This window comes from Plasmodium berghei (assembly GCF_900002375.2).
Source record: "Plasmodium berghei ANKA genome assembly, chromosome: 4".
Classification (NCBI taxonomy): domain Eukaryota; phylum Apicomplexa; class Aconoidasida; order Haemosporida; family Plasmodiidae; genus Plasmodium; species Plasmodium berghei.
Genome location: NC_036162.2, coordinates 299,679 through 323,067, shown reverse-complemented (window position 1 = coordinate 323,067; position 23,389 = coordinate 299,679). Strand labels below are relative to the sequence as shown.

General features: G+C 20.5%; 4 protein-coding genes across 4 annotated transcripts; 1 reads left to right on the top strand and 3 right to left on the bottom strand.

Moving 5' to 3' along the window:
- Positions 1 to 873: 873 nt before the first annotated feature.
- PBANKA_0408600 (eukaryotic translation initiation factor 3 subunit K, putative) lies at positions 874 to 2,001 on the top strand (the record flags this gene model as incomplete). Its single annotated transcript, XM_034568122.1, has 2 exons — positions 874 to 952; positions 1,373 to 2,001. The coding sequence occupies 2 exons, from the start codon at positions 874 to 876 to the stop codon at positions 1,999 to 2,001; spliced, it is 708 nt and encodes a 235-aa protein (XP_034420143.1).
- Positions 2,002 to 3,342: 1,341 nt separating this feature from the next.
- On the bottom strand, positions 3,343 to 6,312 carry PBANKA_0408500 (parasite-infected erythrocyte surface protein; the record flags this gene model as incomplete). The annotated part of the gene is made up of 1 exon (XM_034568121.1): positions 3,343 to 6,312. One exon carries the CDS (start codon positions 6,310 to 6,312, stop codon positions 3,343 to 3,345), a length of 2,970 nt encoding a protein of 989 aa, XP_034420142.1.
- A 911-nt stretch (positions 6,313 to 7,223) lies between these two features.
- Positions 7,224 to 10,547, bottom strand: PBANKA_0408400 (phosphoglycerate mutase, putative; the record flags this gene model as incomplete). The annotated part of the gene is made up of 2 exons (XM_034568120.1): positions 7,224 to 7,327; positions 7,442 to 10,547. 2 exons carry the CDS (start codon positions 10,545 to 10,547, stop codon positions 7,224 to 7,226), a joined length of 3,210 nt encoding a protein of 1,069 aa, XP_034420141.1.
- Positions 10,548 to 12,343: 1,796 nt separating this feature from the next.
- Positions 12,344 to 22,885, bottom strand: PBANKA_0408300 (phd finger protein, putative; the record flags this gene model as incomplete). Its single annotated transcript, XM_034568119.1, has 1 exon — positions 12,344 to 22,885. One exon carries the CDS (start codon positions 22,883 to 22,885, stop codon positions 12,344 to 12,346), a length of 10,542 nt encoding a protein of 3,513 aa, XP_034420140.1.
- Positions 22,886 to 23,389: the final 504 nt, after the last annotated feature.

Here is a 23,389-nt window from a genome sequence, read left to right as displayed (position 1 = left end):
TTTTGCTTGCCTTTTTCCAATCCTTATATATATATATATATATTTATATATTTATTTATTTTGGGGGGATGATTATTAATTGAATTTAATACTATTTATTAAAACATGATTAGAGGTTTTCTGCATTTACACTTATTTACTATTTTTTTTTTCGAAAACACATAACAAAAAGAAATAAAAAAAATAATAAATAATATATACAATAAAAAACAAAGTATATATGATTAACAATATTTGGAAAAATGAACAAAAAAAAACTTTACAAAATTAGAATAAAATAAATTGTTTTATCACATAAAGTATGAATTATAAAAGTAAATTAATATGTATAAAAATATTATGTATTAATATAATATTAATTTTGTGTAAAAGATGATGGAAACATTGTAATAAAAAAAAAGGTAAAACTATTTAAATAAATGTTTTTGTATTTATATAAAATTGTTTGAATAAATATTTTTACATTTTTTCATTTAATAATATGTTAGTGTATATTTAATAATAGGCAATAAAAAATATATTGGGGATTTCCCAATTCTTCTATAATTTTTTTTTTTTTTAACGTTCCCATATTTTTTCCACGATAAATAAGAAACTTGTTTTTTTTTATATGTTTGTTTGTTCGTTTTTTTTACTCAAATTAAATAAAAGAGATATAAAAAATAATTAATTAAATAAGTCATGTAATTATATTTTTATTGATAATATATATAATATACATTTTTAATTCTTTAAATGTATGATATATTATTTATTATATGAAAACCCTTTTTTATATGAACAATGTATATATAAGTTCTAAGAATTTCATAAGGCTTATAATATATTAATACAAACATATATATTTTTTTTAATAGTATACAAAAAAAAAAAATGAATATCAATAGTATAATAGAGGAAGTTCAAGCTATAAAGGTTTACCCGCATATGATGTTTAATGCATCCAAACTAAGTAAGTAGAAAATATATTCATTAAAAATTTATGTATGTTGTTTGAATTATTTTTAAAGTATATATTGGTGTGGAAAAAATGAAAGAAATATATTTCAGATGGCATAAGTAGAATAAATCGAGCATATACAATAATAATGTAAAAAAAGAGTGTTCATTTTTATACACTTCACAACTATTAAAAAAAATAAATACTTTTCTATCATAATATATATCATTTCCCTAATGCTGAACATATGGATTATCAAATATATGCACACATATATATATGAGAATATGAAATATCCAATAAAATGAATGACTTACCACAACCATATCATATGTTTTTTTTTCCTAAATTTTCTTTAAATTTTTATATTTTTCACATAATTTCTGTACAAACCTGCATACTCTAAATTGGTAATTTTTTCGATTTTTTTAGAAGTACTAAGCGATTACGTCGATATAGCCTTTGAAAATAATGAATATTTTGACAATGAAGTTATGCTAACATTATTAAGATTGTTTTGTTTATATCCACATTGCTACGACAAATCTGTAATTAAGAAAATATTGGTATGTGTTTTATATAATATAAATACCGTAGATATGAATATATATTTAAGCTTAATAAATCCAAACATATATGATGATAATATAAAGGGCATTGTATATTTGCATGACTTGATTAAAGAATGCCAATTTAAAAAATTATGGAATTGTATAAATAATAAAAGCGAAGAAAATAATAATTATGATTATTCCTTTTTACAAAATTATAACAATTTTACATGCAATATTAGAAAGTATATTTTAAATTCTATAACATTAAGTTTTGAAAAAATTTCCATAAAACAAATATCTGAATATTTAAATATGGAAAATGTGGAAGAAATTGAAAAGTTTTTAAACGAAAATAAATGGACTGTTAAAAAAATTAAAAATAAAGATGGAGAAGAACAAACTATTTGTATTAATGAAAATATAGAAAATATTCAAAATAGAAAAAATATAAGTACATATTTTAATGATGACAATTTAACATCATACATTAATAAGTTGAATAGTTAATGTGAGTACACTTTGTGCATATGTTATTAATTTTTTTTTCATTTATTTTATTTTGCACGAACAAGTCATGTTTTAATTGTTATTTTACATCCATTTTCATATATTCACGCCAATCGGTGTATATATTATATAATTCCCTTATACACCATGTTTCTTAGTTTTTAAAACATAGACTCTACATTTTAATTAAATAAGTTTTTATAAATATTTCATAGTTTGTTTATGCATATAATATATGCAGTAAACAGATCAACCAAATAGGAAGTACCTATTGGGCTAGTTTAAAAGAAAAAAAAAATTTAATATATGAGAATATAATAGGGATCATATATTCGAATTATAAATTATAGCCTAAATATGTATATACAACATTCTAAGTATATTTGTTTTTTTTCTTTTTTTAGATGATTAAAAGTTAAAAGCCAAGTCACGAACCTTTTTCCCTCCTATATATTATAGATTTTATGGTTTATGAAAAAATAATAATTAAAAAGCTGTGAATAAATCAAATAAATTACCCATTTTAATAACATAACCTTATATATAACAATGTGTGGACTAAATTATGTCCATAATTATATATTAAGAATAGACAAATTATAAATTCCCTTAAATTATTTATTTAAATACCATACATTTATTAGGGATATATTTTTTTAATTAATTTGCTTTCAAAAAAAAAAGTAATTTATTTTTTTTTTCATAAAATATGATTAATATTTAAAAAAAAAATATATATCTTGATTTTTTATAATTAAGTAGTCTTAAATAAAATTGCATTGATGATTTTATTTTTTTTAGTCTATCCATTTTGAACGCTTTAGAGATACAAACTTCAAATTACGATTTTTTTATTGTAACAAAAGTTCATAAAATTTTATTTATTTTCAAAAAAAAACACACACTTTAATTATATGCAAATATTTGGGATCATAAACTTAGCCTCTTATTTTCTATACTTCACGCCAACATATATTTAAAAAGACATATGTATATATTCTTTGGTTTGTGTTTATAATGCTCTATTTTCTTTCATATCCATCCCTTTTCTTTATGAGAATCAGCATTTATTTATCTATTAATTTTCGCCTTTTATTTTTTGAGCAATTCGAGCAAATGCAACTCGAATAGAGCTTATTTTTGTTTACAATTAAAAAAAAAAATTTGGTTGTTTGAAAAATTTGATCTTTCAAAACACAAAAAATAAATACACATGAATGTATAAAAAAAATTAATAAGTATATCAAATGAGCATGTACATGATGCATTGAACTATGCCTTAATTGGGCATAAAAAAAACAAAATAAATGCCAAACTATATAGGTGATATGATATTTTTTTCTAAAGTTCATTATTGAAATATTCATCTGGAGTGTCGGCATTTTGATTGTTATGCTTATTAGTCGAATTTGAAGTATTTTCGGCTCTCTCATTATATTGGTCTATTTGTTCCTTATATAATTTTCTACTATTTTCAATGTCTTTTATATATTCATCATAATCAAAATCATCTTCACTAAATAAATCATTTTCATCATCTTCTTCAGAATTTTCTGGAAAATAATCTTGAACAAGTTCTTCATTTTCATAATTTTGATTAGTTTTTATTTCAGTATTTTCTACAACGTAATTATTTACGTAATTAAATTTTTCTTTTCGAGTTCCATTTTTTTTATTATATTTAAATTGTATTATATTTTCAATTTCCTCTTTAAAAAATTTCGATAAATTAAACAGTTTTTTGTAAGATCCATTATATTCCATTTTGGCATAAATTTTTTTGTTAATTTTTGAAATATTATTATTTTTTTCATCTTTTGGTGAATTATAATAATTCTTAATATAAAAAAAGTAATGAAAAATATTATCAAATGTGTTTTTAAAATTTTGATCTAAATAATCTATATATGAATCAGTTTTACCTTCTATTTCATCTTTATTAAAATTTACTAAATATTGAAAATATGTTTTTTTTATTTCTTCTACCGTTTTATTTAAATTTAAATTATTATAAGTAATGGGAACTAATGTATTTAAATATTTTTTATTATAATTATCAGGATGATTTGGAAAAAAACCTTCAAAATTAATTGTTAAAATATTTAATTTATTTACCCATTTTCCTAAAATCATATCATATGATTGATCATTATTATTAAGACATACACAATTTTTACAGAAATATATTTTTTTTGCAAAACTATCATTTATTAATATACCAGCATCGGATGCTAAATAATCATAAGTTTCATTATTGTTGTAAAATGTATTATATGAATATCTTTTTCCTAAAAAAATAGGGACATTGTATTTGAAGCTACTTTTTACATCATTATTATTGTTATCTTTACAATACTTTGGACTATAATTATATTTTTTCAAGTTATGTATTACATCCAGAAAATTTTGTTTTATATACTGATAAAATAGTGGTGGATTTTTATTAAAATTTTTAAGAAATTTGGGCTCGTTTTTTTTTAAAAATTGAAAAGATTTTAGATATATATCATACATATGCTTTTTTATATGCATACATTTATTTGAAGCAACATTCATAACATCAACTAAATTTTTTATATTGACAAAAGTATTATCATTTCCAATAAATAAATATTTGGGTTTTTTCAAACTTTTTATATTATTTTTTTTTTTGTCTTTTTCTACATATTCTTCATAAAAATGAAAAATAATTCGTTTCATTTTTTCACACGAACTATTATTCGATATATCATATGTGTCATATTTCAAAGTGTTGAATAATTTACTTTCTATATCAGAGATATAAAAAATTTGAATGTCTATATTTTCATTATCAAATCCACTTTTTAAAAGATCTGTATTAATTACGCTTGTTTCTTTTTGATTTTTTAATGTTTTTGTAATTTTTAAATTGTTAAAAATTTGTTTATTATTTTGTTTATTATCAAAAGTGTTTTTAATATAATTTATTCGATATTCCATATTTATATTTGTTTTTATTCCAAAAACAACATCTTTATGTGTTAAGTTATGTTCACTATGTTCTAATATTTCATCATATCTTTTATTTATATCATTAAATTTTTGTTTATATTCATCTATATTATTAAAGGATATTTCTTCAGTTTCTTTTATATAATATTTTAATTTTTCATCATTTTCAATACTAATCATATTAAACTTATCAAATCCTATAAAAGTTTCATTTTGTGAACGCCCAGAATAAGTAACACAATTAGTTATTGGATATGCTAATTGAAAATAAGACATAATTAAATATTCATTATGTGTTTCCTCTTTTTCTTTTATACTTGATTTATCATAATCTTGAAACAATGCTTTTGTTAAATAGTATTTATAAACATCAAATTCTGTATTTTCTTTATTAATTATATATATATTTTGTTTTGTATCCAAACATGTATTTTCAAAATGAGTTAATTCAACATTAATATTATCATAAATAAATTTAGATATTTCATATATATAATCTTTGTGTATAATTTGTTCATTTTTTTTGTGTATATTAATATAATTTTCATATATATTTTTTAATAGCATTATATCTAGTATTATTCCACTATTAATTGAAGGAAATAAAATTTTTTTATTTTCATTAAGATTGTGAAAAGTAAAAGATTCGTTATCATTAAATCCATATCCAACAAACATACCTTTGTATTGATTATTATAATTATTGAGATTTCTGGAAATGTTATTTTTTTTAACAAATTTATCACTACTGTCTTTTTCTTGGCTTAAAAGAGCTGATATTATATTATCTTTATATATTTCATCCATATTATTTGAAATATTATTTATTTTTTTTTTTTTTTCTAAACTTTCATTTATTTCTTCATTATATTCTTGAAGAATAGCCTTAATGTCAATATCTCCATTTTGATATGTATTTTGATTATAAATATATTTGTTAAATTTTAATAATAAATATTCTAGATTTATAGGATGTAATCTAGTATGTGAAGTTGCTAAAATAACATATTTTATTTTATTTTCATCATTAGCTTGTTCATTTTCTTTACTAACTGTTTCATATGTTTCAATTAATAATTTGAAAATATTCGAATGATTTGATTTTTCGAGATTTAATAAAGTTTTATCTAATGTATATATATTATTATATATTTCTAAATCAAATAAAAGAGTGTGAAATAAATTTTCACTAAAATCTAAATCTATTATTGGCTCATTTAAAACTAAAAACTTGGTTTTTTTTCGTAAGTTTTGAAATATATTATCCTTTATTTTGTTATTACATTTTATTACTATATTTATTACTAAAAGAGGAAGTAACCAGGTTATTATTTTCATTCTGACAACAAATTTCGCTTTCGCTTTTTTGCATGAAATAAATCACTGTGTTATTTTTAAAACTTAATGTAAAACTACAATCTGTAAAAAAAAAGAAATCACATTTGGTTTATTTTATTATTCCAATAAACGTTTGTATGTGCAAACTTAGAGCTATATGCAGTTTTATATCTTTACGCTAATAAACGTTTTACAAATATGCTAAAAATAAAATTTAGTATATGTGTGTAAATATATCATTGTACTTTGTATATATTTTTTTAATATCAACAATTTTAATCTTATTAAAAAGGACAAAATAAAATACTCATGAAAAATGTTTGTGAAAGTGTGAAAATGCTTGTGGGTATTTCTTAGGCGCTACTTCATTAACTATTACGATCAATGTTTTCCATTTTTCTGTATATGTGTAAATACTAAAATATTATTGAAATTTATTTTTTAAAATATAAAACAAATTATACACGCAAAAAAAATGTGATTTTATTTTAGTAGCAGTGTATTCGGTTTTCATTTCTCCTTATTATTTTCCAATAAAAAAAATAAACAAATAAATAATCTAAATTATTTTGGGAATGTGTATTAAATTAAAATATGGAAAAAATATTATGCATAGATTTTCCATATGCTTATTTAGTTAATAATATAAATAAAATATTTCTCATCAAAAAAAAAAAAATTTAATATTTACAAACAGGTGTTCTTTCACACAGCTCATATATCTTGATTTCATATCGAACATAATATAAAAGTTAAAAAACTATTTTAAAAAATAATGAACGAATAAACATACGGGGAATGCCTTATTAAATGTTCAACATTTCTAAGCGATATAAAATATTCGTATATCCAAACCGCCAAGAAAGAGTTAACCAAATGCGTATACGGAAAATGTAAAAAATAAAAATAAATCAGCTAAGCACGTTTAGTATATATACATTCTCGGCGCCACCAGATATTGTTAACATATTATATCTTATATAATTTAAATCGTCAACTATTCCCTTTTTTCTCCCTATAAAAAAAAAAATATATGTATATACTAGTATAATACAAATGTTTATATTTTTTTAGAAAAAAATAAAAATGAAATACAACAAATAGTGAGGTGTGTAAAGATAGGGCATACCCTTTAGTGTCTGTATATCTTTGTATTTCTTAGCGGATGCTGAAAAATAGAAAGTGTTATTAACAGGTACAGGTTTTTTATCGCATGAATATGTATTAACTATTTGTGATGAATCTTCAATTGTATTTGTATAAATAATATCATCTAATTTTGTAAGTTTTTGAAATATTTTACTAGTAGAATTAAAATTAAATGCTTTAAGTAAATCGAGAAATGCTAATAACTTGGCTAGTACTAGACCTTCAATTTTATTTTTACTTTTTATAAATTTATGTAGACAATTAAAATAAAAAAACTTATCACGATAAAACATTTCTACATTTAAATTTTGAATAGATTGAGGAAAAGATTTTAAAACTTTTATATTTTCCATAACAAATGCTTTATTATTAGGAACAATGCTATTGCTAATATTATAATTATCGTTATTTTTTTGTTTTGTCATTTTATTTTTATCATTATATTTGTTTGGTATATAAATAAATTTTTTTTTTACAATATTTATCTTATCATGGTTGTTTAAAGTATTTCGCTGTGAAGTCAAATTTGAATTCATCGAAACTTCCCCAGTTTCGTCTTCATCTTTTGATGTTTCATATTCTTGAGGGAATATTTTGTTGATTAAATTTTCATTTATATACTTACATTCTTTTTCCAAGTTTAGTGATGAATTATTATTATTATATTTTTCTTTTAATTTTTTAAAATAGCCATTAAACATATTTCCATACTTGTTAATAAAATTTTTGTTTTCAAGTGATGCTACTAAATCGATATAGCAGAAATCTTCATTTTCTGTCGTCAATATTTTGTTGTATTTTTTAATTATATATTCATGAAATGAATTTAAATTTATATTATCTATATTTTTTTTTATCGATATCCAAAAATCTGGCGATTTTATTAAATCTTGAACACTATCATAATTGTCTATAATTTTAGTAACATTTTTTAGAGAACCAAGGTCTTCATTATCATCATCATTTGTTTTAGTGTCGAGATCCGTTTCAATTCCTTTATTATTTGGTGCATTAGTTTTTTTGGGTGCATTTTCAACATCAGGTAATACTATTAATATTACATTCTGCCCTGCAATATATCCCTTCCTGTTAAGTTCCCATGCTTGTTTTCTTTCGGAAAAACCGAGATGCTCACTTGCATCTGTAACGAGAATATCTCGACCTAAATTGTACATATTATTTTCACTATTATCATCATTTTTCCCTTTTTTTAAAACATATTTTTTATACATTCCGTTGGAAAAATACCCGTTTTTTAACTGAAACTCCTTGTTATTATTATCTATAAAATTTTTGATTTTTTCTAAATATTTTTTATAGTTATTTTGATTTTTTATTAACTCATTATACTGGTATATAATAATTGTACAAGGGCTTTCACAAATTATATCATCTATATCATTTATGCTATTTAGTGTATATATATTTTTATCTTTATAAGTTTTTTTCAAAACATTTTTTTGTTTGTCCCTAAAACATAAAGGCATATTATTTGATATCACTGGTTTAGCTAGCTGTAAGTTAATTATATTATTAAAAAATAAAAATGTATTAGTTAAGGGTATTGTTATTTTTCTAATATCACAATTATTAAAATTTCTAGCATCTAAATTTAGATAATCAAGTAACGCTAAAAGATGTAATAAATAGGAACTATGTGATACAACGACTATATTAAAAGACTTTTTATTTTTTTCGTTTGTTTTTGTACATGTTTCTTCATTGTTACATTTATCGTTTATATAATCATCGATTTCAGAATTTGGAGTTGAATTTTGTTTTTCTTCATTATTTTTCATATTGGATTGGTTACTATTTCCTTTGGGGCTCTTCGAATTTCCTATTTTCACATCCAAACTCATAGAATCATTTTCGCGTTCTATAGATGCAAAATAATTAATAGCTAGGGAATGTACAAACTTTAAAAACTGTAAGCAACGGAAATATACTTGACAAGATGATTCTCTAAATCTTTCTACACTCATTATATCTTCTTCACCAAAACACATTAATTCATATTCATCAAAATTATTATCACAAAATTTTTTAACTTCAGATGTTTTTGATCTTTGATCAGTAATATAACTACCCGATATTTCTCTTATTGGTTCATAAATAACTATATTTTTTTTAAAATTGAACAAATACTTCATTGTTTGTAAACATCTTCTTAGAGGCGACGATATTATAACAAAATTGTTGTTTCGTTCAAATACTCCTTTTTTATTTTCTTTTTTATTTTCTTTGCTACTTTCTTTTCTACTTTCTTTGCTATTTTCTTTACTAGTTTGCTGTTCTTTATCACATTTTTCAATATAATCATTGTATAGTTGAATTATTTCTTTATAATATATGTCATGCATTTTATTGCACCCACTTTTACCTGTACCGTTCAGGTGATAATTCCTTACATCCTCACACATTTTTATTCCCTCTTCAGTAGCTACACTATCCAAATAGATAGGTCGTTTGTATATCAAATCTCTTGGGGTATCTAAATCTTCAACATGTTGTTTATTATGTTGTGCTTCCATATGTCTTATAAGATAAATATTTATTTCATAATTTTGTTGGAGTATTTTATTTAAATATTTTCGATTTTTTTTTAAATAATAAGAAATCTTATAATATATATTATTTATTAATTCATTAATTTTAGTAGAATTATTTTCAGTACTTTTATTTTGTTTATTTGACATATTGTTGTCACTATTTATTTTTTCAAAGTGTGTGTTAGTGTTTAAATTATTTTTATTATATTTATCTTTATAATAGTGATAATATTTTTTTTCATTTCCATTTTTTGAATTATTGTTTTTAGAGTATCGATACTCTCCATAATTATCATAAGAATATTCATATTTATTCATTCTATTTTTTATTTTATAACTAACTTCATCATTAAAATAGTAGTTACCTTCTCTATAATATCCGTAGTTTGTTTTCCCGTTATAATATGAATAATCATATTTATCTGTTTTATTATTATTATTATTATTATTCTTGCTATTTATTCTAGAACCATAGCTATTTATGTTAAAATGTTGTGACCCATGTCGTTCATATGAATAGTTCCCTTTCATCATCATTTGTTATATATCAGTTAATGAATTAAAAAAACGAAAAAAATTATAGAAAAAAAAAACAAATTATGTAATTTTCTATTTTTATTCTACCACTTTTTATAGTACAATGTATCATCAATGTATACAAATGTTTTTATGTTTTTTTTTATTTCCTCTTAAAGGCTTATTTTGTTTTATATTTTTTTTTAAATAAAAAAAATATAAGAAAAACGAAAATTGGAAAACATATATTGATATGATTTTATCACTACTTAATAAAGATTAAATTTTTACATGTGACTCAAGATTGAAAAAAATAATCTACATATAAAATATATATTATTAAAAAATACATACTATATGAAAAAGTAAAATAATATTATCATACATAAATATGGAATATATTTTTATCAAATTTCTTAATTTTTTTATTTTATTTTGGCGAGTTATCATTATTTAATCTTATGTACAGTTCTGATTTATTCATTATACAAATTTGTAATTCTATATGTATATAAATATTTTGTGAAAAAATATAATGGTACACTTTTTATAATTTGTAGAAACAGCATAAAAAAATTGTGTAAAAAAATATGAATTATATATATTTCGTCCCCTATATTTTCATATGATACTGTATATTCAATATGAACTATATGCTATGGCAAAATAATATATTATGCGCGAAAAAAAGAAAAATGGAAAAAAAATATTTTTAAATATGTGACTATAAAAATTAAATAATTATACCGTATTTCTTTAATTATCAAATTAAATTATATTATAAAATTAAGAGAACAAGTTTATATATACTCTATAATGCGTTTAAAAAGTAGATTATTATCATGTCAGACTTGGGGTAATATATATATTACCTAATTAAATATATTTATATAAAGTATATAGAAATGTATATAATGATATACATACTTAGTATAAGCCATATTTATATGCACACAAAATAAGCTAAAATAATAAAAAGTTTTCACAAATTTTATGGATATACACTATATTATGTATTATAGGGAAAATAGGGAAAAAAGATCAAAATAAAAAAAAAAAAAAAAAATTGAACTTAAAAATGTTATTCATAAAATAACCACTGTGTTAAAATTTAGCATGCACACAAAATTAAAACATATGCCAACATTCAAATTTTTATAAATAATTATATCTTGTTTTGTTTGTCTACCCTACCTATACTTTCGTTATCATAATCATTATTTTATACGTTCGTTTTAAAACAGTATAAATAAAAATTATATAAGCAATTACCATTGCAAAGTCTTAAACATAAAATATAAGGAGATATTATGTAGGCATATGTGCCTATGATTTAATTTGATCTCATAATCGATAAGATACGAATTTTATTTCTTAATTTGTTCGAGTTGTGTAATCATATAAAAATGTAATAATTGAGACGGAAACAAAATTATTTTTAAAAATAAAAAATAAAAAACATAATATAGTTATAATAAAAAAAATGTATAAACATAAAAAAGTATCGATAAAAAAATATATGACAAAATAATTAATAAAAGAAAATAATAAATTTTAATTTTACAATAATTTACAAAAAATTATTCAGGAAAATCTTAAATTTTATTTAAAAAAAAATATATGTTAATTATTAAGCCTTAAAAAAGTAATAAGAAAAAATAAAGCTTGCCTATAATTATAATTTTGGTGAAATTAATTTTTACAACATTTTAAACACTTATAATATATGTCTTAATTTCGTTTAATTTATACTAATGAAATATTTGAAATTGCATACACATATATATACATATTTTATGTAATGAGAATTATTATTATTTATCCTCTTTTTGTATTGTGGTTCCAGTTGCTTCGTCTTTATTTGGTGAAGGGATGGAAATATTTTTTTGTGAATTATGGCGTAAAGGATGAGGTTTTGTATTAATTTTAGTTGGAGATTCATTTTTGATTTTAACTTTTTGGAGTTTTTCATTAATTTTATTATTTGAATTAGATTCGTTAGTGATATTTTTAATATATAATGATGTTCTTTTTTCTTTGACAAATTCTCTGTTTTGGTAAGAATCTTTAGGAATATGATTGTTACAATGTGTTATAAAACGAAATAAAGAAAAACAATTATCATAAAAATATACATTTACAAATTTATCCTCATATATTTCAACATTTATATGATATCCTTCTAAATATGCACACATTGGATGGAAATATTTGTCACAATAATTTTCGTTTTTTTTAGATTGGTCAAATAAATTATCTTTTTTAAAATTATTCATATCACAATTATTAGATATTATTTTATTTTCATTTTTCAACTCGTCTACACTTTTTGTTTTCTGATTTTTATTTTCCCCATTCCATGCACATTTTACAACAGCTCCTTTTTTGTTACATATAAAACATACTTTTTCATAGGATTTCAAATTATTTATATCCCAAAAATTCAAATTATAAACATTCAAACAAAAAACTTTTAATATAAAAAATAAAACACAAAAAACATGAACAAAATGTTTATTTGTTGTTTTTTTTAAAGCTCCACCATTTTTTTTGCAAATATAACAACAACTATCTTCAACACTTTTTATTATTTTTTCAAAAAGAGCAATATTATTATTTCCATTTGATAAGCTTTTATTTTTAACTTCAGAATTATTATTATTATTATTATTATTTGTATTATTAAATAAATTATTTATTTTATTATTAAAATAATTAAATTCCTGGATGCTTAATATATTAGTACCATAACATGTGTTATCGATATTACTATTATTTAATCCATATTTCGAATTGGTGTTTGAATTTTTTTTATTTTTTTTATTTTTTAAATTATTTGATTTATTTGCATTAAATTCGTTTTGATACATTTTTGTCAAATATTTACTAAATTTACATTTATCACATAAAAAATCCTCGACTTTTCCTTTATGATAAATACCATAGCAATATTTATGAACATGCACAGAACAATTTGCACATTTGTACATAATATTTATGTTACTATCTTCTTTGTAAAAACATACACTACACAATACATCACTTTTTTTATCACCCTCTTTTCCTGTTTTATTATCTTTACCATTTTCTGTTCTTTTATTATGATCACTCAATTTTTCTTTGTTTTCTATGGTTTCAGATATGACATTCTCATTTCCTTTAGAATCTGATATACTTGGAGTTGAAATATTTTTAGAATCACATTCTTGTGTACGTTGCTGTTCTATGTGTTGAAAATCAGAAACAGATTTTGTGCATGTTTTTTTTATTTCATTGTTTTGACAACTTTTTTGAGAAGTGATACTACTATTACTTACTTTGCCATTCTTATCAAATTCATTAATTTGGGAATTTTTAGCATCTAATTGACTTAAAAAAAATATTTCTTGCTTTATAAAACTTTCCTTCAAACTATGTATTAAATGATTCCAATTATTTACACATAGATATTTATAGAAAACAAGATTAACATACATAGGCATATCTGATATATTAAATTCATGATTTTCTTCTATTATTTTATTAACTAGTAATAATTTATTTTTTACTACTTCTTTATTTATATTATGATATAATTTTTTCATATTTTTCATATTATCATCAATTGTATAATTGAAATTTTCCAGGTTTTTATATTCCTCGATTATTTTTTTTGGTGAAATATTTATATCTTTTTCATTATTTGGACTTTTTTTAACTTCATTTAAAAAATATTTATTATTTTTTTTTACATTTTTAGATGGGGAATTATTTTTAAATTCTTCGTTACAGATTTTGAACTTACTAGTATATGAAAATGTCGTATTAAAATGTTGATAAATATTATTACCATATTTTTCTTGATTATTTTCATAATAATTAGTAACATTATATTGATGATCAGCGTCAAAACTATATGAAACTTTCGATTTAGAATAGAACCCATTAAAATTAGTATTTTTCAAATAATTATTATCTTTATCTTCTAAAATTGACTCCCATTTAATTTTGTTCATATATTTTTTTTCGTTATTACAAAAAGATAATATATTGTTTATATCTGAAAATAATTGTTTTTTTTCTAAAGAATTTATAAAACTTTTTATATTTTTATAAAAAAATTCAGTTTGTTTTTTATTTATAACATAATTTCTAAAGCAATTTAATGCATATTTATTTAAAAGATAATCCGTTATATTTTTCTTTTCAATTTGATCGATTTTTTCATCTTTATTTCCTGTCTTTTCAATAATGCTATTGTTTTGGTTGTTATTTTCAGATTTATTTATGATAAACGATTCAAGATTTTTTCCATTTTCAATTTGATCATTTCCTAAACTTTCATTATTGTCTTTAACTTCTTGTACTTTACTATTTTGGCAATTATCGAATAAAAAAAGTTTATAAATATCATAAGTACTAAACGAATTAATACACGATGCAGAAGAATCATTGTTTATATATCGTTTATTGTTGTTTCTTTTTATGTTAATAATATTATTGTTATCATTATTATTATTAGCAGCAGTAGTAGCATTTATTTCATATTCCAAATTAGTGTATTTATCAATAACTTGCTCAATTCGTCCATTTAAGTTAATATCATCTAATAAGTTCTTTGTATCCTCATTAATTAAATCTTTTATTTGTTTTTCTTTGCTAATATATTCTCCTGTTTTATTTGAATTTGTTTCTTCACTTTTATTTATTGAGTTATTTATTTTATTTGAAAATTTATCAACATCATCTGTATTTGTAATAGTAGTTACTTTTTCACCCACATTTATAATCAAGCTTTTTTTTTTTTTTTTTTTATTTTTATCTCTTTGTTTTGATATGCATTTTTTATTATTTTGTTTATCTTTAGAATTACTATTTATGTATTTTTTTTTTAAAATATCTATTTTTTTACCCCTCAAAATATTTTCAAAATTTTTATTTCCAAACAATTCCAATAAATTATCATAATTTCCTTGAACTAATTTTATAAAATTCATGTTTGGTATTAATATATCTTTTGAATTTTTTGTATACGAATCAATATTTTTAAGATTAAAATGGTTGGAAATATTATTTAAGCTAATAAGACAATTATAAGGATTAACATTTCTTTGTGGAATTCCTCGAAAATAGAAGGAACTATTATTTGGATCAAAAATATTGAAATAAAATTTGTTTGTAATTTGCTTAAATTTATAAGATAGCATATTATCATTTTTTTTAAAATCGTCATATTCTTCATTCTGTTTCAAAATAATATTAGAATTATCTAAATCAGTATTTACATATTTTTGAGCAGACAATAATTTATATGGGTTATTACATCCATCATATATTTTAACCCCTTTTTTCGAATAAAAAAATTTATGTTTTTTTAAAAATAAATAATCATAATATGTTAACTCAAAAACCCTAGACAATTTTAAGCCTTTATTTTTTGTAATATTAAAAAATTTAAAATTTGATAAAATATTTTGCAATAATTTTTTGTTTAACATTATTTCATTTATTCTATGACTATTAATTTCTTCATCATGAATATTATTACCCTTATTTTTATAATTGTTTAGATTATTTTTTGTTGAAATTGTTTTATTTATATTGGATTGCATATTGTTTATAGCCATATTTTTTGAATTAATTTTATTTGGGCTTAATTTATTAGAACTAGTAGTATTTAATTTAATTTCAATTTCCCCTCCGGTTTTATTTTCACATTTATCTTCTGTACTAGTATTATACAAAATATTTTTCACATCATTGTTTATATTATTGCTTACTGAAAAAATAGATTTTAAAATTTTGTATGCATCTTCTTTATATGTATTTTCATGAAGTGTTTCATACATTTCTTTAAAATAATAATCAATGTTATTAAATTCATTTTTTTTTTTTACATGTTTTTTTCTATTATCACTATCAGATTCATATATTAATAAATATATATTACTTCCATTATCAAATAAACAAAAAATTATATTAAAACTTTTATTAGCATAATATTGAGTTTCTTTATTTTGTTCACAATTTTGATTTTCATTATAACCCCCCCATTCTTCCTCTATATTGTTATTTGGATTTTTTTTTTTTTCTTTTTTTTTTTCTTTTTTATTTGAATTTCCTTTTGACAAACATAATGTTGCAATTTCCTTATCTTCTCCATTTCCACTATCTTTAATTTTATCCACATTTTCAACTACATTTCCATCATTTTCATGGATTTCTTCCTTATTTTCAATTATATCTACTTTTTTATTATTCAATTCTACATTTATTTCAGTCAAAACACCTTTGCTTTGAAAATTTAATTCCTCTGAATTTCCCAATAAATCGAGAGGGTTTTTTTTCCATGTCTTTTCATCTTTCTCTGTAAAAGAGCGTTTTAATGAATTTGGATTTTTTTTGAAAAATGCATGATTTGAATAAGATTTAAGCAATTCAACCACAGTTAAAATATTTTTCGAATCTACAATTTCGTTGTTATTTTGAAATAACTCACTAATATTATATATAGTTTTGAAATTCTCTATATCAGTAATATATTTGTTACCAAAAATAAAAAATGGCAATCTATAAAATAAATAAGAATATTTATTTATGTCTACTCTTTTTTTTAACTCAGTGCAAACCGGATAATTATTATTATTATTATTATTGGTATTTCCACTTTTTATATAAGTTTTATTATTATTAATTTTTATATTTATGTTTATATTTTTAAAAGAATTAATATTTGCGATTTTGCTATTTACTTTGGCATTTTTATTTTTTTCTTTCTTTATATTTTTTAGTTTACATTTTTTTTTCATTTTATCACTAATTTTTTGATAAATGTTTAATCCATTTTCTTGTCTTAAACAATATACACCTTCGCATACATTATTTTTTATTATAATTCGAGCTTCAATATTTTCAATTATTTTATTAATATATTTTATAAATAAAGATAAATTATTTTCATTACTTTTGTCACTTTTTTCTAAATTATTTTTACTATTTGAATTAATTAACTCAAGTTCATTACCCCCAAATATTTCTCCAATTAATGTAACTTCTTCACTTGTTGATGAATTCATATCTTTTATTTGCTCATTTACTGAATGGCATGCTGCTTCATTCCCTTTTGTTAAACCTTGGTTTTCCCCATCACTTTCTTTTGCTTCTGAACATACATCAGTACTATCACATTTTGTTTTTTGCTTTTTATTTTTAAGAGATATATTTTCTTCATTTAAATTGCTAATATTCATATTTTCCTTGGATGCGTTTTTTCCAACTTCATTTGCATTTTTAAAAATATTCCAACTACTTTCAACACTATCAATTCGTCTTTTGTTTTTCTTTTGATTTTTTTCGATTTTTTCGTTTTGTTCGTTTTTTTCACTATCCGTATTCAATGCTTCTTTTATCTTGGAATCTTTAAAAGATTCACATTTGTCAAAAATATGAGAAAATTTATCTGAAAAAAAAACAGACTTAATAAATTCTGTATAATAATAATAAAATATATTCTTTACATTATTATCAGTTTTATTATTATATGTATTTAATTTTATGTCCATAACTGTTTCGATATCTTCTTCATTATTATGATTGTTACACATAATAAGTTTTATATTTTTTAATTGAACATTATTATTATATACTATTTCAACATTTTTTATATATAATCCTAATGTATTTTTTTTTTCTTTTTTATTTTTTTTCGATTTATTTGTTACTTTATCATTGTATTTATATTGATTAAGATTATTTTTTTTTATTATTTCTTCAATTGCAATTTTTTTTTTTTTTTTTATTGTTATTTTACTATTTTCATTCATTTTAACTTTCTTTTCTTTTTTCATAACCATCATTGCCCCCATCAATTTTTTCAGATTTTTCAATTTTTTCATCTTTTTCAGTTTTTCTGATTTTTCTTTTGCTTTTTTCCTTTGTCTACTATAATACAAATGCTTCTTATATTTGTAAAACTTATAATAATATTTATGATTATTATCATTATCACTATATGAAATATATCCTAAGTTAATATTTTCCCAATTCTCTTTATTATTATATTTAAGTCCTGATTTGTGTAGATGCATTGATTTATCTATTTGATTATGTTCACAAAAATCAGAAGAATAATCTGCGGAATCGAAAGCAAAAATTGAGTGAATTTGTTTATTTTCTTTCTTTACATCTAATTGGGTTCTGATTTCTGTAGAATCACCAACTTTTACATCTAACATTTCTTGCTTCCCCCTTTCGTTAAAAACATTATTTTTGTTGCTTATGGGATCAATAGGTCTTTCTAATTTATTATGTGGTAAAGGGAATGGTAATGAATGAACAGAATGTGAAGAAAGATCTGAATCAATATCAGAAATATAATCATAACTAGATGTAATGTTAGATGTTGTATCATAAACAGAAGGAGAAAATGCTGAAGACGAATATGAGCAAATTGAAAATGAAGAAGATGAAGAAACAGATGGAATTGTCGATAAATTATTAGATGAAGAAATTGAACAGTAAGATTTTGATAATAATTGTGATAATGAATTTATTGACGATTTATCCGAAATTTCAGTTTTAGAAAAAAAAGCATTTGATGAAGAAGAATAAAATAATAAAGATGATGAACATGAAATATTATCAAAATTATCATTTTCAAAATTTTGATTATTTTTATTAATAATTTCAATCGGACTAACACGATCCATATTATTTATTATACTAGGATAAATAAAATCGAGGCCTTGATTTTCATAGTTTTGTATAAATGTTGTTACTCCACCTACTTCTGGTTTTTCTCGATTTATATATTTATTATAATCAATAATAGACAAATTATTTCTAATTATATTATTACTTTTTTTTATTTTATGACATAAATGTTTTGAATTATTGCCTTTTAAATTAAGGTCTTGTTTTTCTCGATTTTTTATATTTTGGGAAGAATATACCATCATTATATTTTTTCCTAAATATATTTTATCTGGATCATTTAAAATTTGTGATTGATTAATTTTTATAGATCCAATGTTTTTATCATTATTTAAAATTCCTTCATTTATTAGCATTATTTTATTATTTGAAGAAAACATATTTTCTATTTTATCAAAATGTCTATCATGTAATGATGGAATTCCTTTTATAGTTCCAGAATTATTTGGAATAAATATATTTCCAGTCTTTTTCATGTTTATTCCAATTAAATTATTATATATTTCATTATTTTTAATTATATTAACATTTGTATTATTATATGCTATAGGTATAGTTACCCCTTTTTGTTTTTTTAGAATATTTTCATCACCATTTTCTAAAATATGTAACTTCTCATCTTTTTGATTTTTTTTAAGTTTTATATCATATGTAAAATATTCATTTATTCCATTTTTGTTAATTATATTTTTTAATTTTGATGTATCTATATTATCATTTTTTTCCACTGTTTTATTTTCGATATTGTGATTTATTTTTCCATAATTATAATTGTTTGGGTTATCTATACATTTATTTGTGTTATTTCCATCTCCATTATTTTGAGTTACTTCTACTTTTTTTCTAATTTTTCTAACATGTTTATTATTACAATCAATATATTCGTTTTTTTTAGAATCATTTTTAACATCTACAGGTTCACCTTTATTTATTAAATTCGATTCATTGCGTCGTTTTTTTGTTTTTTTTTCACAAAGATATATATCTTGACTTTCTTTGTCTACATAATTAGTAGCTTCCAAAATCCCATTACTTTCATCGTTTTGAAGAATTTCAATATTTTTTTTTAATGAGTTACACATTCTTTTTTTGTTTCCTTTTTTTTCCCCTTTTTTTGTTTCAGATTTGTTAAGTTTTTTCATTATAGTAGTAAACACTTTGAGATCTCTCTTAAAATAATTCAATTGTTTTTTTTTTTTATAAGAATTGAAAAAATTTTTAAAATAACAATATATATGAAAATATTCAAAACATGAAGGATACATACATTTTGTTTTAATTCCTGCACTTTTTTTACAAAATATACAAATTTTAGAATTGTTAATTTTTATAGATTCAATTATTTTTTCTTTGATTATTTTTATTATATTTAAATTTAAAAAATCTCGTTTATATATAAGTTTTTCAATATCTTTAAACATGTTATTATATTCACTTTGTTTAACCATGTTATCATTAAATTCACTTTTTTTAAAGTTATTTATTATATTTAACACATCTTCACAAAAATAACTTCCATCGTTTATTATAGTACAATTATTTGTATCTATACAATACATAGAATCATTGTCTTTTTTAGATTCATTTTTATCAATTAATTCTTCTTCATATATTTCTTCGTAGTTCTCTCCAATTTCTGAATTTTTTATTTCTATTTTTTTATTATTAATAATGTAACTTCCTTGATTTAATTGACAATTCTCATTATTTTCATTTTCACTATTATAACTACAAGTTTCATTTGCACTTTCTGTAGAACTTTTATCAGTAGTTATAAATACATAATTATAAGATTCTTTTATTTGTTTTTCATTTTTTAAATTATAAATATTTTGAGATGATAAATTTTTAAGATGGACGATGTTATTATGTCTACATGATATTACATTCTCATTTTTTTCATGTTTCAACCTTAAATAAGGGATTGTATTATTATTCACACTTGTCTGATATATAAAGTTTTTCTTTAAAATAAAATTATAATAAATTATATTTTTAATTTGTTTAAGAGTTAAATTATAATAATATGGATTTAACAAGAAGTTAAATGAGTGGCTATGTATTAATATATTATATTTATTTAGTAATTGTTCTTTTATTTTTTTTATTATTATTTCATTTATTGTTTTTATTCTCCCATATAGATTGACAAAATAATCTTCATTATAATAATTAAAAAAAAAATATTCAAAATAAATTTCAGCAATTGAATTATTCTTTGTTATATTATTATAATATAAACAACATATATGGAACCATTTATTATTTTTTCCTTTTTTCATTATTACATCATTGTTTGATTTGTTACATATATCACATACAATATTCACTTTCCAATAATCATTAACTTTGTTATTATATTCACCACCCAATTCACTAATATTATCAGTTTTGCACTTATTAAATTCTTTAATTTCTTTCCGAATTTCACGACGTATTTTTCGTCTCATTTTATATTGAATATAATGGATATAATTACTCTTATTATTTTTATTTTGTTTTATTATTTTTTCAGGAAACATGTTAGAAATCATTTTTTGACTTTCTTTTAATCTTTTTATTATATCTTTATTATTTCGGATTATTGAGGAATGGTTTGTGGAAAATGAATTATTATAAATTCCAAAAAAATTTAAAATATTTCTATCAAATTGGGAATCAGAATAATATACATCACTATAGCAATCACTATCAATTCCCTCACAATTTTCTTTCTCATTATAGGTAATTCTATTTGACTTGTTACAAACTGAAGGGAATTCATCTTTTTTCTTATTTTTTTTTTTTAAAAAATAGCTTTCTTTTACTTTTATCATATATTTGTTTGAATCGCATAGTTCATGATCACTCAAATATTTAGTATATAATTTTTTATGTTTTTTTATTTGTGTTTTTTTATCTTCATCATTTTGAAAATTTAAATTATTTATTTTTCCAAAGAAATTAGCTACATATACATCATCATGTCCATTGTATAATTCATCATTTTCACTATTATCCGAATCATATATTATAGGATATGAAAAATTGTATTTTTTTTTATCCCCTAAAATGGATAGGTAATTGTTTCGATTTTTATTAGTATAATAATTAGTTTCTATACAAACATCACATAGAAATCTGTCTAAATTAAAATGATCACAAAATGTCTTATAACAATGTACATGAAAATATAAAGAACATCCTTTGCATTTTTCAAGATATTCTATATTATTATTATGAAAGCAAATAGTACAAAATTTGGGATTTTTGTTATTTAAAAAATAATTTTCTAATTTTATATATTTCTTATTAATAAATGAATGCTCTTTTTTCATATATTTTTTTTTTTTTGTATGCTCTTTTTTTAGTTTATTTGCTAGTTTACAACCATCAAACTGATTAATATATATTCCATATAAATTATTTTCATTATTATTGTTTATATTTTTATTATATTGCATATCTGAGCAATTTTTATGTTTTTGTTTAATTTCATCTTTCAAAAGTAGTGAGAAAAATTCATTTTCATTTAACTTTAGTGCATTATTATTTGGTGTAAATAATTTTTTATTTTCTTTATTGTCTTCATTATTAAAGCAAACATCGTTATCTCTTTTTCTGATTTCATCTTTACTGTAGTATTTCAATATATCTAAATAGCTTTTATTATGTATAGTGCCCATGACGTCATTATTATTTACTGTTTTTTTTTTAACTATAAATTAATATTAAATTGAGTGTAGACAAAGGTTATAACTACGCCTTATGTATTTACTCACAAAAACAAAATTAATTTAATAACAAACAACAAATATGTCGATACATACATATATATATATATATATATATATGTGTGTTGTATGCATATAATACTATATTTATTTAAAATTTATAAAAACACACCCTATATAGTTGCTAATCAGGGAAAGTTAGCTCTTTACACTATTTATTTCATATTTTGTTAATTTTACTATGAATATATAACGTCTTTATACCAATTATATATTTAATTCCTACATACATATAAATATATATATATGTATACTTCAAATATATATAACTTTATATATACCCCTTTAGCCCCTGACTTAATTTTTATATTTTTTTTTTAAATTGTTTAATATACGCATTTTTTATATTCTTAATATTAATCACAACATATAAATTAAGATATAAAAAAATATATA